The 17,380-nt window shown below is 41.1% G+C and overlaps 1 protein-coding gene across 1 annotated transcript; it reads left to right on the plus strand.

Moving 5' to 3' along the window:
• The first annotated feature begins 259 nt into the window (after nucleotides 1-259).
• EIF1AX (eukaryotic translation initiation factor 1A X-linked) lies at nucleotides 260-12,988 on the plus strand. Its single transcript, XM_075521407.1, has 7 exons — nucleotides 260-470; nucleotides 2,095-2,178; nucleotides 5,077-5,180; nucleotides 6,817-6,867; nucleotides 7,806-7,887; nucleotides 7,995-8,086; nucleotides 10,280-12,988. Exons 1-7 carry the CDS (start codon nucleotides 455-457, stop codon nucleotides 10,283-10,285), a joined length of 435 nt encoding a protein of 144 aa, XP_075377522.1. The 5' UTR covers nucleotides 260-454; the 3' UTR covers nucleotides 10,286-12,988.
• The last annotated feature ends 4,392 nt before the right edge of the window (nucleotides 12,989-17,380 follow it).

Below are 17,380 nucleotides of genomic sequence, written 5' to 3' on the forward strand. Positions count from 1 at the left end.
CGCACCACGCGGCTCCCGCGCCCCCCCTCAGCGCCCCCGCTCGCGCCGACAGCCACCTCCCGGAGCCCCTGATTGGCCGCCGCTGCCCGCCCGGCGCGGAGTCCTGGCCAATCGCGCGGCGCCCGCCCATCGCGACGCCCACGGAGGTGTGTCCCCCCGACAGCGTACGCCGCCGGGAGCGGGCGGGCTGCCAGGAGGGAGCCAGGCGCGTGCGCAGAGGCGGCGCTGGGGGGAGGCGGCGAGCCCGCCCGCGCGCCAGGGGGCGCTGTGCGTCGGATCGCCGCCAGCGGCCGGAACGCACGAGCCAGCCGCAGCCCCGGCCCCGGTCGCGCCGCGCGAGGAGCCGCTGCCGATCCCGCCCGGAGCCGCCGCCCGCCTCCGCCTCGCGGCAGCCGCGTGAAGCCCCAACCGCCGCCCCTGCCCGCAGCCCCTCCGCGGCGGAGCGCCCGGCGCCATGCCCAAGAATAAAGGTGAGGCGCCCTCCCCTCCGCCGGGCCTTCCGCGGCGGCCCGTCCCTTCGCCGTAGCGACGAGGCCGACCCCGGGCCCGGGCGCGGCCGCGCTGGGGAGGCCCGGGACGCCCCCCCGCCCGCCGCCGCCTCAGCCTCTCACGTGGGAGCCGCCGCGGCCTGGTGCCCGCGGGCGGGGCGGGGAGGGGGCGGAGGAGCCCTCCCGCCCATCCCGCCCTGCCGGCGGGTCCCCTGGGCCGGTTCCCCCTCCCCGCTCCCGGCCCTTCTCGGGCACGGCTCCCGGCCTGGCCCCGGTCGTACGCGGCGCAGCGGCGTGTCGGAGGCCTCTGGGGCCTGGCCGGCCGGGAGGGGGAGGCCCTGGCGGGGCTTGGCTGTCAGGGGCGGCCCTGCCCGCCGCCCCTCGGGGGCGGCCGCCGAGGAAGCGGCCGGGAGTGCGTGCCCCTCCGTGTACTCGCTGGGGACTGCTGCTTCTCCCCTTCTCCCCTTCCCCACTGCTTAAAGAAGACGAGAGGAAGGGAACAGCAGCTTTTTAACAAGGGGGGGGGGGGGATGTGAAGTGTGAGCTGCTCTTCTGCGTCTTCATGAAGAGCATCTAATCCTGTTGCCACGTGTGTGCCTTTTAAAAAGGACGTCTTCACTGGGAACTTAAGCTTTCCTCTGAGTATTTCGGGGATTTCAGCACTACCATAACTCCTCAAGTTATTCTTCTGCTCTTTGGTGGTTACACGCATCAAGTTATCCCACCATTATTTACGAGGTATTTAGTAGCAATGGTCACAAAAACTGAAAATGGCGATCTTGTGCAAATCCTTATTGAAGGTTACTGTCACTCCAGAGCAACCAGGACATCTCAAATGGTGGAGGCTCTAATTTTTTAATTACTATGTTACTACTCAGTTAAAAATTTAGAGCTAAAAATGATAAAAGCAAGCAAAAAATCTAGATCTGGATAGGGTACTGTCCTGGTTTTGGCTGGGATAGCATTGATTTTCTTCCTAGTAGCTGCTATAGCACTGTGTTTTGGATTTAGGATGAGTATAGTGTTGATAACACACTGATGTTTTATCTGTTGCTGAGCAGTCCTTACGCAAAGTCAAGGACTTTTCAGCTTCTCATCCTGCACTGCCAGTGAGGAGGCTGGAGGTGCGCAAGAAGCTGGGAGGGGGCACAGCCAGGATAGCTGACCCAAACTGGCCAAAGGGCTATTCCATACCATATGATGTCATGCTGAACAAAAAACTGGGGGGAGTGGGTTGGGGGGGGCGCAGCTGCTGCTTGGGAACTGGCTGGGCATCAGTCAGCAGGTGGTGAGCAATTGCATTGTGCATCGCTTGTTTTGTATATTCTTTTATCATTATTATTATTTTCCCTTCCTTTTCTGTCCTTAAATTGTCTTTATCTCAACCCATGAGTTTTAACTTTTTTCCGATTCTCTCCCCTGTCCCATTTGGTGGGAGTGAGTGAACAGCTGTGTCATGTTTAGCTGCCTGCCGGGTTAAACCACTACAGATACTCAGAACAGCCTGATAGAAAACAAGCACAGAAATCCGCATAAGTCTGATTATTTCATTCATTGTATTCACAGATAGTAACACATGCTCTTTTTTTCCGCCCTTTTAATTTAGGCAAAGGAGGTAAAAATAGACGACGAGGTAAGAATGAGAATGAATCAGAAAAAAGAGAACTGGTGTTCAAGGAAGACGGGCAAGGTGAGTTTTCAACTACAGTACAGCAATGCCATTGTTTTCAGTCAGATATTGTAAGTGATGTACGTTGGAAGTTGATACACAAAGAAAACATCTGGATGTCTGAGAAATACAAAGTTATTGTGGAATAAAGAGGTATTCTTATGAGGTCTGTATTTGAATTCTAAATGACACACTGAGTGCAGGGGGAAGACATTAAGAAAAGGGAAGTTTTAAATAGCTTCACTGCTTAAGAATGACGCTTGCTTCTCCTTGACCTTATTGTGATGCTGTGTGTAATACAGTAGGTATGTAAACATTCCCTAGAAATCCCTTGAGTTGCTCTGTGTGAGGGTTTGTAAGCAGCTAGCTTAGCTGATGTAGTTCAGTGTTGCCCGTAGTTGTTTGTTGTCTCTTGGATGCACAGTCCCACTTTCTGTTTTATACCAACTGTAACATTTCTTGGATCCTTCAGTGAGCTCTCCAAAGTCACTGACCTGGCAGAAGAGTACATCTCACTGTTCTTCCACTGTGCCCTGATGGTTTGCTTGAGTTGGCTCCTGGGTTGGGATGTCTAACAATTACTAAAACGGTAGCAATAGGTAAGGTACTTTCTTGGATGTTGTCAAGTAAAGTAAGCCACAGGAGTGTTCAGCTGGAGGGCGGTGACTAGGATTCCCCTCTCCCCTGCCTTTTGGTGACAGTGAGCTTACCTCCCTTTTGGCTTACCCTGTCTTGTATGTCACACTCTTTTGGTTGCTCACATATATGTGAGTACCTGCCTAGTGACCAGTTAATCAGTTGCTTTGTTAGAAATACAAGAAAAGTACTGACTTAAGTCACTGTAAAAGAAGTGACCACTGAAATAATTTTTTAACCTCTTTCTCATACTCTGTGACAGTTGTAAGCAAAAAAGGAGTTGATTTTGATGCACCTATAAAACTTGAAATCCTTTTCAACTCCCAAGCAAAATCTACTTAATCATAGAATCGTTTAGGTTGGAAAAGACCTTTAAGATCATGAAGTCCAACTGTTAACCTAGCACTGCCAAGTCCACCACTAAACCATGTCCGTAAGCAACACATCTACACCTCTTTTAGTATTTAAAAGGGATGGTGACTCCACCACTTCCCTGGACAGCCTGTTCCAATGCTTGCCAACCCTCTCAGTGAAGAAATTTTTCCTAACGTCCAAGCTAAACCTCCCCTGGCAGAACTTGCGGCCATTTCCTCTTGTCCTATGGCTTGTTACTTGGGAGAAGAGACCAACCCCCACCTCTCTACAACCTCCTTTCAGGGAGTTGTAGAGAGCAATAAGGTCTCTGCTCAGCCTGCTTTTCTCCAGGCTAAACAACCCCAGTTCCCTCAGCCGCTCCTCAGAAGACTTCTGCTCCAGACCCTTCCCCAGCTTCGTTGCCCTTCTCTGGACACGCTCCAGCACCTCCATGTCTCTCTTGTAGTGGGGGGCCCAAAACCAAACATGGTATTCGAGGTGCGGCCTCACCAGTGCCGAGTACAGGGGCACGATCACTTCCCTAGTCCTGCTGGCCACATGATTTCTGATACAAGCCAGGATGCTATTGGTCTTCTTGGCCACCTGGGCACACTACTGGCTCATATTCACCTGGTCGTCGACCAACACTCCCAGGTCCTTCTCTGCTGGGCAGCTTTCCAGCCACTCTTCCCCAAGCCTGTAGCGTTGCATGGGGCTGCTGTGACCCAAGTGCAGGACCTGGCACTTAGCCTTGTTGAACCTCATACAACTGGCCTCAGCCCATCGATCCAGCCTGTCCAGGTCCCTCTGTAGAGCCTTCCCACCCTCAAGCAGATCAACACTCCCGCCCAACTTGGTGTCATCTGCAGACTTGCTGGAGTGCACTTCATCCCCTCATCCAGATCACTGATAAAGATATTAAACAGAACTGGCCCCAACAGAACTGCTCCCTGGGGAACACCACTTGTGACCATCTGCCAACTGGATTTAACTCCATTCACCACAACTTTTTGGGCCTGGCCAGCCAGCCAGTTTTTTACCTAGCAAAGAGTACGCCCATCCAAGCCACGAGCAGCAATGTAACATTATTCTCAGTTACTAATATTCTCATGTGGTTTGTTGGACTATCTGCCTTGTACTAAGGAAAGATTTTAGAATATTGAAATACAGCTCTGGCTAATTGAGAAATTTTTTTTTCCTGTTGAGTATGTGCGGTCAGATAATGTTATAGTTCTTAAAAGCTCTAATAATAATGTTATAATTTTTACAAGCTTTATTCTTTTTAGTTAAATGGTATTACACTACGCTGCAAACTTCAGTAGTGTGTGCGAGGCACTTCAGTAGTGATTTCTGGAACTTGGTGAGGGAAGGAGATGAAATACAAGGTGAGAGAGAGAGGGTGGGTGTTGGAGAGAAGCTTCACAGTTTTCAGCTGAAGCCTGGTACTTGCCTTTCAGACAGTTTCTGAGAACACCAGAACGCATCCTTTCAAGAACAGCATTTTTTCCACAGAGCCTCTGCAGAAGGGATTCAGAGTATCAGTGGGGTATACAGGATGTGCCACTTTCTCCTCTTCCTTCAATGATAGCACAAGATTTTGTCCGTTAGGACAGGCGCTGTGATGCTGTCATAAACTTTCAAACTCTGAGTGTGACTTGATAGCTCTAAAAATTATCTGTAGTAAGCATTTCAGAGGGAACAAAAACATGAATACAACCAAGAATGATGGTGTTTGAAAATGTTAACATCAACAATGAGACAAAAATGGTGATACATTCAGCAGCCTGTGTGGCTGATCAAAACTCCTCTCAGCTGTTCATGTTTGATAAAATGTTACAGCAAATTTTGGTTACAGTGGCAAAAGCTATTGGTTGTTTCATGAAGCTGTATTTGTTTAGAAGTTTTGCTATATGTTACCATCTCTTTCAGAATATGCCCAGGTGATCAAGATGTTAGGCAATGGAAGACTGGAGGCATTATGTTTTGATGGTGTGAAGAGGTTATGTCATATTAGAGGAAAACTAAGAAAAAAGGTAATTCTGAAGCATTGCAATAGAGAACACTGGCATTATGTGTGACATGAAATTGTAAAAATTTACATATGTAGTACGATACAAAAGTATTTCTACTGTACTTAAGATAGTAAACTTAATTTTTATAGTAACCTAGTTTATTCTTCTGTTTGTATTGCTGGCACAAAAATAGGCAGTCTTTGACTTTTGAGTGAAGCTTGTAGTTGAAAGGCTGCCTTTGGATGTGTATATTTCAGGGGAGATTTTTTTGGCTGCTTATTAAATACTAATTTTTCATAGTCTAGAAACTTATATGTATATGAAATATTAAAAAGCTCCCTGAATCTAGATGGGGAACTTGGTGACTATTTGGAAAATCAGCATGTTGTATCTGAGACTAGATCAGTGCTTAGCTTAGCAGGAGAACTTCTATTAACATGAAGAGTGACACCCAGCATAGGAAAATAAAGGTGTAAGAGGATTGTCCAAAGCCACCTTTTTTGTATGCTATTTCCCAAAACCAATAAGAATTGGGGTTTGATACCCCACTTACTTTGGTCTGGGGAGGAACTGAATAATTATCATCTTCTCACTGGGTGACTTATCTGAGAACAGTTCAGTAAGGGTGGTTTCAGAATGTTTCTTTATAGCTTCCCACAGTCACCTCAGATGCCATCATTTCATTGTCCACTTCATCAGTTCCCAAAATACTTCCGTGCAAAGCTGATGTGCAAAAGTTTGTACCTTCAGAGAAGTCAGGTGTATATGTTTGTATTCTTAACTTTGCCATCTTTGGATGGTGTCCCCTCTTGCCCTTGTCAGATGTTACAGCTCTGCTGATGTATGGTATGGAGGAGGTCCTCTCAGATAGTCTGTTCCCAATAAAAACACACATTCACTGTGTTCATTCTGGATTGTTCCACCTGTCTGTTTTTGGAGACCAGTGAATGCACATATCTTGGTATCAGTGTGAGCCCTGCTAGCTGCCTGCAATACACTGCAATAAACTGTTGAAGGTAATGGAGAATATCCATAGATAAATGCTAGGTGCTGCAGAATTAATTTCTTGCTACAGAAACCATCACTTATCTATTCCTCATGTCTAAAAGAAAGGAAATCTCAACTGAAATTTATTTCATCTCCAAAAAAATCAAGCTGATGTGGGATAGAACTATCTTGTGCATTTAAATTAGCATGTCCTGTTTTGCAGGCTTCTGGCTTTGGTTTGATTAGCATAGTCAGTTACTAGAAACAACTCCATTCATTTTCTTGTGCTCTTCATGTGCTTGTCCATCACCCCCTTCATCAGGTTTTTCTTTCATTTTTGCCCTTGTGGACCTCAGTTCAGAGTGGTGGCTTGATGCATTATTTCTGTTTTCTCAGAAGTTACAACTTAATAACCACTTTATTGGCTAGAAGCTCTTCAAACAAGTTTAGTTTACATTAGTAATAGCTCTGTAACATGTGAAGTAATGTATCTATGAGTATTTATGTCCTTGGTTTTGCTGTTAAAATATGAAATTGGATGTTTCCAGTTTACTGGTTAGCAAGAGAAAATGGTGGCTGTAGTGAAATGTTTCAAGACTCTCAGTAAACCTAAATGTGCTATACAACAAAAGTTGAATTTCTGCAATATGACATATGTTTTCTCTTTCAGGTTTGGATAAATACATCTGATATTATATTGGTTGGCTTAAGAGACTACCAGGTAAAAATTCAGTGTAATTTGCCAATGAAGAATATCTTACAGCTTTATTTAATGTTAAATTGCAGCAGGTATCATGAGGAAATTCCCCTCTAACTTTCTTTGAATTTGTATTTAGCTATGCTAAATCATGACTTTTAGTTTCCTTGTATTACAGAAAGATTGTCATGAGTAGATGACAAATCCTGGTTCAACTTGTTCTTCTAAATTGCACCCTGAGACTTTGTGAGTGAATGTGCTCATTGGCATCACACCTGACCTTTTTTTTCCAGGTGTAGCTGTTTGATGCTTGGATCCTGTGATATAAGGGAGATTGAGCCAAGCACCAAACATTTTATTGGGGTAATCAGAATTTTGGAGCCTTGATGTTTAGGCTTTTATCTTAAGAGGCCAGTTGATCAGCTGTTAGTTTCTACTTAAATTTCCAAAAATGGATTAGTATAGTTTTACCTAATGTAAAGGTTAATGGAAAACAGTTGTCAAATTTTCATTAGGTAAATGCTTTTTCATGAATGTTAGTGTTGTGTCATCAGTTGTTTGAAGATAGATTCTGCTTCTGAAACGTACACTACAGTTGTAAAACATTTAAGATACTGTCATTTACTGTATATATTAAACTAATTAAAACTAGGAAGTTTTGACACTTTCTGACTGACCACCAAACACCTCACTATGTGTGTTCTCTGAAGAAAGATTAATTTCTAAGGCATGAAACTGAACTTCTCAAATTACTTATAATAGGAGAAAATTAAGTTATCACCCAGAAGAAATGAAGATATTCTACAAATGAGCACTTTTTACTTCACATTTAAAGGAACCGGAGGGGAAGGAGGAACAAGACATTCTTCTATAAATAATATAGGTGTTACTAGTCTGCCGAGGTTAATAGGGAGGTTTTTTCTTCATAGTTTACTAATAAATTCTAATAAATTCTTATTTAGGATAACAAGGCTGATGTTATTCTAAAGTACAATGCAGATGAAGCCAGAAGTCTGAAAGCATATGGGGAGCTTCCAGAACATGGTAAGAATCTTTTCACTTCAAATTGGAAGTTCATATTGGTCAAGAATATTCAATCTATCTTGACTTGGTGTGAGTGCACCCCTTAACTTCTCTAAATTCCTTTTTAGCTAAAATCAATGAAACAGACACATTTGGTCCTGGAGATGATGATGAAATCCAGTTTGATGATATTGGAGACGATGATGAAGATATTGATGACGTAAGTAGTAAACGTGTTTTGTATCATATGCTTGAAACTCATCTTTGGCAAGAAGCTGTCTTTCCTTGTCTTAGAGCAAGTAAAATAATACATTGATGTTCAGAATAGCTCAGTTTCTCAGGGAGTGCTTCAGAAAGTGTTGTGGACATATGGATGCCAGCTTTCATTTCTCTCTTCTGTTCTACAATCATCCTCTAGCTGACCTCTAAGCAAATAGTATGCTTAGTGTCATACTATTAAAACATACATGGAGAGCAGTCTTCTCATTACCCTGAAGATGCCTAAAAGAAAATCAAAGTCGTTTGACCCCAAAGACCTAGAGTTATGTAGCAGTGTCCATTCAAATGATTGTTTGTGTGTACATATGTATATGTGTGTGTGTGTATGTGCACGCGCGAGGAGTTGCAGTTATGCGAGTCGACAGCTACCTACATGGATGTAGCTGGGTATGTTCATATTGAAGGAACTGAATGTAGCCCTCAGTACTGCTCTCTGAAGCGTAGGCTCCTTAAAACAAGCTCGTGATGTAAAGCAAAGTAGATGATATAGGAAGGTTTAGCAGACTAGTAGGATTTCCTTGTGTTCCTGCGCAGTAGGCTAGAAAGACCTCTCAGGGAGAAGGTACAAAGATTGGTGGGTCAGCCCCTGTGCCATGTATGGCAGCTGTGGCTATTTCAATCGGGACAGGGTGAGCCATAAACTGCTGATGCCAACTACATTGGACAGCAACTGCTGGAACAGGTCACAGGTTGTACAGGTGTTTTGGGGAACTGCATGAACATGTGTGGGATTCACCTTTCTGATTCCTCTGTAGTTTTAACAACCTCACTGTCTAATTAGAACTACATAAATAATTGGGGGATTTGTGTTTTTTAAAAAATAAAGGCTTTAAATCTCCATTTTTATTTACATAAAAGTCATAAAAAGCTGCATCTTAGTAGTCACTAAAATTAACCGTAATCCTGAATTTACAGGTTGTCACAATCAGTTGTGTTACTGCTTATCACTAAGCTGTAGTAAGTGACTATGCACACTCTTAAATCGTAGTAGTAAAATTGTTATACTTGAAATTATATAGTAAATTGCAGAAGTAGAATCTGCTGTGAAATGTTTTCTAAGATGATGCACTTTATTTTGCAGTTGAGAGATCAATGTGTGCAGGGTCAACTGGCTGAGAGGATAAGTAGTAACTTACTGAGCCAGTGAGTTAACTTAATTGGATAGACTGTTCTAAGTATATTATTATGTTTTAATTCTTCATCTTTTTAGTCCTCTCTCCCTCCCTGAGTTGGTAATATGACTAATTCTCTTTAAATGCTTACATTATTTTGACTTTTTTGAGGTTCTCAATATGTGATGCATTAGATCAAATATTTTTAAAATATCAAAATCTTGATAAATTTTTCTTCAGACTTTTGAAAATTGCACTTTGGACTTGTCAGTGGTTGAGCTTACTGAAGATTTAGCTTACTGAAGCTAGAAACACTTTCTAGTACTGCACGCTTTTAATAATGAAGCTATCGTAAGATGTCAAAGTGATTAAGTCGCTGTAGGAATATTGAAAGAAGAAAATTTGCAAACTAATGGATCTTTGTGTGGGATAATGTATTTAAGTGAGCAGCTGTGATTGTTTTTAAGCTTCTGTCAGCTATGCAATATCATATTAATATCATGCTTTAAGAAAGGAAAAGACATAAAGAGAGAAAATGTGAATAACCTCTCTGAGGATCATCCTAGTCTACCTAGAATGAAATGCGGCTTCCAAGGTCATAGTTAATGTGGAAGTCTTGGTGGAACCTTTCCTTTGTTGTTTATGTCAGAAGAATGGTTAGAAAACTGTTCATTTTGCCACCGAATTAATTTGGATAGTTACTACTTAGGGAAGTTACCCTTAAACTCAGTTTTCATTTTGTTTTTGAGAATCGTGGGCTAATTTATGTCTGTACTATTTATGCGTAATTATATTGGCAGAATTGCTCATGTGCATAACTATAGTATCGTAACGGTGGTGGGGACGTAAGAGGAGAGTAATTGTTCACATATTAAGAAAACAGGATATGAGCTGAGGCAAAAACAGTACTGTACTGAGTTTAGGAAATATCTTGTCGAACCGTAAAAATAGCTTAAAGACAGAGTTGCTTGATGAAAAATGCATGTGAATTAAATACATGGTGTGGTGTTTTTGCTTTTCAGATCTAATTTGGAACAGAGGTTTACATTCCGACTTTTTTCCTCCAAGGATTGTTCTACATTGATATTTCGATTATTTTTTGGGTGAAGTCCCTTTCTTTTAAGAAGACTGAATTCTCGGTAAAGAGTGTAGTTTGTTACATCAAAAGGATTTATTTTCAATGTTTGTTTTAAAGTATTTATATTTCTTTAGAAATGGATAATGCTGGATTATCACAAAGGTTCAATGAAATGCCACAAATATTTTGTCTCTTCACCAATTAGAGCTTTTACCTCTGGATGTAAGTGAGATACAGTGACATGGGCTGTAAAAGACTGCATTTTTCCCTCTTCTGCTTTCATCACTACAATTCCAGTTAAACTTGTATTTTGAAATAAAAATTGTTTACCCTGTAATTATCATGGATTTTGATTAAATATAAATACCCAGTTCAGATGAGTATCAAATCATACTATGCAGTGTCTGTCCTTATACCCCTTGCCTTGATGTTAACTTTAAAAAGATTTTGATAATATAAAAGGAAGGCAGAAGTCTGCATTTAAATTCATAATGCATGATGAATCTGCTTTTCATGTCTAGTAGCATGCTGCTATTTTTATACTGATTTTGATAATTACAAACACTCATTATTTCAAAGGTGTAAATTTGCCACAGTGGAGGGGTAGGGGAGAAATAAAGATAAAAAGTAAGCAGCATCTCAAATTTGCAGTTGTTAAAAACTGTCTTGTATGCATAGCTCTTCTGTGTTGTAAGTACAGTAGTCATGCTGTAGTTGCAGAAGATGAACACTGGGTGGCACCCAACTTAACAGGGATACATTAATACAAAACATTAAGAGTTGGGTTTGTACTGAAAAATACATAAAATAGTTTTTCCCCAAAGTGAATGCTTAACATTCTTGATATGTTAAACATGTAGAATATTTTTACATTATAGAAAAGGTTATGTTAAGAGTAGAGTTTTATTTTAATCTTAAATTCCATACATTGTAAGGTACAACATTAAAGCTTATGTGAACTTTGAATAACAATATAAATGAGAAAATAAGTTTGTGTCAAACGTAGGAAAAGAATCTTTTCATCCAGAATAAATCACTGAAACAAGCTAATGGAAAGATTCTTCTCCACCTTCAGACGGGAGGAGTCAGTTAAGAAGCTGAATAAAGACTAACATCATCATGCAAATATTATTTTGTGGTAGCCTTAGTTTCTTTGTCTTCAATTATGTATTTAACAACTCTGAAAGCAGGTTAATGGAAAACTTCCTTTTGTGCCATAAAAATCTGATTCTTGACACTTGTATTCGTTATACAGTCTTTTTGGTATGATGTAAAGTGACTACCCCAATAGATAAAAACAAAATGGCTTTAAATATGGAGTGGCCTCATTGCTTTACATGATTTTTAAGGAGGAGTTCTGTGCTAGATTTGAATTTCCAGAGCTTTTGCGAAAATGTCTTCTCTCTTACTTTTCTCTTTCATTATAGTGTCTATTTTCCTTATCTGGATCTGGTATCTTATTCTAGGGATAATGTTTTCTTAGTATTAAGTAATTTTGCCAAATGTTTCATGGGTTTTAAATATTTGTTGTAAAAACTTGCTAAAAATTGGGAAAAGATACTACCAATACAGCATTCTTACTCCACTGATCTTAAAGTACATGAATTTACTGTCTTTGTATGCCTATAAGGTTCAATTATGAAGCAACATAAATGCTGTCATGTTTCAGGATAAGGTTTATAAACCATTCCCTACCTCATTGGTTTTCTCAACATATTAAGCAGGCTCTGAGCAGTTCTGAAAATGGTTAAAAGCTCTCAAAATTGATCTTGAAGTCCAAGTGCAGAAGCTATCTGTTCTTTCAGTTGTGCTAGCAGAAAGGTTAATGAATTACAATGAATGTTTACTGAAGATACAGATATTATGGGAACTATACTTGCCAAAACCAATCTTGTACATGTGGGAAAAATGTAAAGTGCATGGTCACTGGTAAGGAGAAATACAAATGAATACACTGCTGTTGCGAGGAACTTATTTCACTATACCAGAGTTCCTCCAGTATAACAGAGACTTCAACGGTGGGACAAAGACGAAACTCTATTCCTGGCAGAATTGGTTATGGTTTGCCCTGAGGTTCCTTCCAATCTTTATTGCTCGCAGGCTCGTGTCTGGCTTAGCCTAAACTGCAGAGTTTTTAAGGAAATTTCCTATTTAACTATTAATTTCTTATTAATGCTCTGGCTCAACACCATCTGGTTTCTACTTACATGCTAGGCCGAGTTGCCTTCCTTGAATACACTTCCTCGTCTTGTTTCTCTGTCCACTCTAAAGCTCCTTTCACACACTAGTCTAGGCAGCTTTATATTGTTCTTTCTTGCTTCTCTTTTCTTTGGGGGGCAAAAACAGCTTGCACAAGTAGTGCTCTGAAATTCAGTGTCTCCATGCAAAGAACAGTGGTAGAACAGCAGTTGCCAGGTACAGGGTTGCTGACTGTAAAGCCATGAAAGGTGCTCCATCTGTAAGAGTATTTTCTAGATAAATTTTTAATAATTCTTGTTTAATTTTGGGAACTGCTGCTGGCTTTTTACCTGTAGTGTAAAATTGAAAGTAGGGGTTCAAAAACTGATTTCCTGCAGCTAAAGTGTAAACTTTATGTTCTGTAAGATGTTTCCCACTTTGAGGTCTTCTCTGTGATTAAAACTTTGAAACATGATTTTTGTTCATTGTTCCAAATCTTCTTTGTCTCTTCACCTTACAATAGGGGCAGCTGTGCATTTGGTTGGACAGCCCCAATGCTTTTCCACTCTAATCATTAGCAGATATAGTCCACTATCCACTTTATCCACACACTAATTGAAAAAAAGTATATGGTTTTAAAAAAACCCCAAACCTCTCCTTATGCAAGAGGAGGAGGAGCTGGTAACCCATGATTGTTGAGCGCTCTGCCATTTACTTGTTACTACTGATAGGTTTATATCATATGACTGTGCACTGTATGTGCTAGAACGCATATATGTGGTACTACGTGCTAGTGCCATACATGTGATACATGCCACACGTATATATGGTACCATATATATACTTTAATTAAATTGTGTATGCTGTACAACCTGGTAGAGGTTAGGCTGGCATAATGATTGCTCTGTAATCTGAGTGACGTCCGTGAATGAAAATGAGCTGATGACCGCGGGTGACAGATTGCTCGGTGTGGTACCCGGCTGTACTCCTAACCAAGTTCTTCATGATGAAGGGCTAGGACTTGTGCCGTGTCTAGGTTGTGAACTGACGCTGGGACTGCTGCTCCCTGTGGCCCTCCAGTGAGGAGGTAAGTCTTGTTTTCAGGTGAGTTGGGGTGTTGACTGCTGAGACGGTTGAGCAAGCTTCAATCTAAGCCATAATCATTTGCTGTTATTGAACATGAATATCGTGGGACTTGAATACCTGTATCATATGGTTCAGTAGAGGACTCAAGCCTGGGTTTTTGTCTGTGAACACTATGCTATCTAGGTAGTTTGACCACTTCACAGAAGCAAGGACTTGAAAGTTAAAGTAAGTGCAGCCTTTTGTGTGGGAAGAGGAAAGTAATATCTGAAATAATCATGGAGTAGTCTGAGTGCAGCTTTATTTGTCCCTTTGAACTTGAGGCCTGTTGCTGGCTTTTGTGAAGGCAGTTGTTGGCAATGCTTTCTTATTTTGACTATAAACAAGGAATCTTCAGAATTTTTTCTCAAGATGTGCATGCCCTTTGGGGAAGGAGGGAGAAGAGGTGAGCAGGGAGGATGCCTTGCCTTTATTTTTTTATCACAGCAAGCATGAGTCAGAGTTCCTATTGATTAATTCAGGTTGCTTGTGCTATATCTTGCCATCAAATTTAATGCTGAAGATCAACTTTGTGATTAGAAAATACAATCTCAACCAAATAGAGAGGCAAGCAATAGAGAAATAGCGAGTCTCAACCAATAGAGTAACCAATAGCGAGTCTCAACCAATAGAGAAAATAGTGAGTACCTTCATGTAATTCCAGCTAGGAAGTAGGTACAGCAGCAGGGTACCACTAGAAGCATCTAAAGCATCGTTCCTCCTTTCAAGTGCTTGTTTGCTCCTGGGCTGCACTTGGGATCCAGGTGTTTTAATTATACCAATTATGTTTTTGGACTTTCCTTTAGATGCTTAGCAGGACAAAAATACTTTAAAAAAAAAAAACCATAGGTGAGACTGTTGTCTGTTGTATGAGTTAGCTTTTCTTTATGTTTTTTTCCAATGCGTTTGTAGACAGAGAGGACACTTGCACAGCGGTTTTACTTATATCCAGGCTGTCAGCTCCAGAAAGGAAAGCTTAATCAGAAGCTGAAGATGTGGTAACAGTTAAGGGGCCTATTACTGCACGGATTGCGAAACAGTAAATTCTCTTTTGAAGTACTCCTACTGTATTTGGCAGGCACTCATTCTTCCCTCTTGTAAAAGTGGGTAGCTCCAGTCCAGTGCCTCCGATTTGTGTGTCTAGGCTGTGATGTTACAAATCAAATACATACATCAAATGTATGGGGGCATCTATGGATTTTAGTATTCATAAAGATGTTGGATGGTTCTGCCAGCCCTGTTAGCTGAAAACAGCTTAAAATACACCCTAAGACCTATTGGTGTGGTCGTCCAGTCTCACTGTACTCCACTTGAGTGACTGGGTCAGAAGTAATGGGCACCCTGTATCCCACTGTGGTTGTCAGCCCCATCCCCTTAACAGCAGCTTATACTACTCGCAACCTAGTAATGTGTCTTTGGACCACTACCGTTAACCAGAGTGTTAGCGAGTGAGCAGAAGCCTCTTCCCAAAATAGGGCACCGATTTCACAGAAGGGTTGGAAATAATGTGCAAGAGTGTAGGGATTGTTTCCCTAAGAATGTGAGTACGCCACCGATAAGTGGAACAAGTACGGTCACTGGTGTGTTGTTATACCACCACCAACTAATGAAACAGTTGCTGAAAAGTAAGTGGGAAAAGCCAAGATTAGCTACTGCTCCTCTGTATTTAATTATGCCGTAATCCTCAACAGCCTCCTGCTCTTTCCCTCCTCTCCCCAACTTGAATTGATGCTATCATATTGCTAGGTGTACATTTTGTCTACAAAGGTAGGAAGAGTGATCTCAGGCTTCATGAAATGTTTTAAGCTAAACTGCTGTAAAGTTACTGTTTAGGACTACGAAAGTCAAGGTTAACTGTAGTATTTAGTACAGGATAATACAGAAAATAATGTATGGTAACTAAGAAAGAGAAAAGAATATAGCCAGTAGCTGAATATGTGCTGTTACAAGCAGCTTAGGTTAACCTAGCAATAGTTATATAGGCAGATGTTAGAGAATCAAAAAACATTGAAGATGTGTGTCTGATTTAGGGCTTGGGGAAGCGTTTAGAAGAAACAGCTTGAGTGCCAAGTAGCCAATAACTTTATATTGAGAAGACAGCTTGACTGTTTCTGATTACTTGCATAGATTGACATATTCTAAATCAATTCAAATAATAAAAGGGGAAAGGGAGGACAGCATGGCACCTAATAGTTTCCTTCCTTCATACCCAAGTCCTCCTTAAAACAGGTAATTTCCTTATTACTGGTTTTCAAAATAATATTTACTCTCGATTGAATAGGTTTTTCATTCTTTTTTTCTGTACTTGCATAATCATCATTTGCACATATGACTGTAGAAAACGTTAGCTTATATTCTTACACTCTATGCATATTGCACAGTAAGGATAAGTAAATATCTCTTCATCTTCCTATGAAAACCTGATTCTTGTGGGATAAAGTCCTTGAACTCATGATTTCTCAGATAATGTTGGGTGGTCATGTGGATTTCTTCATTTTTTGCCATCCACACATTAAACTGGTTCTCTTGTACTGCTCATTGTTGAGATTTCTCAAGGGACTTTTGCATCTATTTCCTCTATCATGAGAAATATTGTTATCATGGGAACACAATGTTGTTCCTAGTACCTTAATATGCCTTAATAATTATCCTTTCTGTGTCCTTCCTGTAAAAAATAATATTCTTTTTATTTTACCTCAACATCCCAAGTGGATGAACTTGGTAGGAGCATCAGCTACTGGTTTTGCTAAGGACATGGTTACAGCAGATGACACTCAATGTTCCTTCCAATGGCTAACTAAGCATATTTTATTTTTCCTCTCTCCCAAAACCATACTTTCCTCAAGGGGAGTGCATATATGTGTAATTAGAACTTAGACATACAGAAATAAAGCTGTTTAGCTGAGTTCCTGGCTTATTCCAAACACCTCAAAGGATCAAGGAATCTTTGGTAACCGTATGCCATAGCTGAATGTCTATGTTATTTTAAAATAACTTAATGTGGACATTATAGTTAGAAAATGCTTTATCAAGCCATATATTAATTTTTTTCAGAAATATTTTAAAAATTGGTTTATATAGCAGCTACTTCAAAGAGCATACATAACTCACTAACCATAATTCAGTTAAAGAGGTATCTTATCTTGACGCTTAACTTACTAAAGCCTACACTTACTGTTCTGTTAGACCAAATTCTTTCTTCCAGTGTCAGTCTATTGCTTGTGATAAGCGATGGAGTGCCTAAGGGAAGTTACTAGTGCAGTAAGTAGGTTTGAAATGCATTGGACATGGATATTCCACCCCCACCAGTATATGTCTTTTTCCAGTAAATTCTAACCTCTGGATTAAGAAATCCAGAGGTGGCAGACTAAGTTCTGTTTCTTGTTCCACCTCCTGTCTCCACCACACTCTATTGCACTTCCCTGATTAGTCCCTTTTTAATCTTAAGTAATAGGGCTCTAAGTAAGTGCACTTCATCTCTTGCAATATCTTGGAATATTTCAGGTTTGGTACATCAACTGAGCACTTCATAAACGTGTGAAAATACCCAGTTTCTGTCAGATTGAAAGGACCATCTGGACTCTCTCATCCTGCTTTTGAAATAGCCAAAAGCAGATAGAGAAGAATGTAGGAAACAGGTCATATACAACGAAATCTCTCGTGTGTGATCTCCCACTTCCAGCGCTTACCAGCTTGCAGATTCCCCAGCTGAGGCTCACTGTGTCATGATAAACCCCTCCCTTTT

Source organism: Mycteria americana, chromosome 1 (assembly GCF_035582795.1).
Source record: "Mycteria americana isolate JAX WOST 10 ecotype Jacksonville Zoo and Gardens chromosome 1, USCA_MyAme_1.0, whole genome shotgun sequence".
Lineage (NCBI taxonomy): Eukaryota > Metazoa > Chordata > Aves > Ciconiiformes > Ciconiidae > Mycteria > Mycteria americana.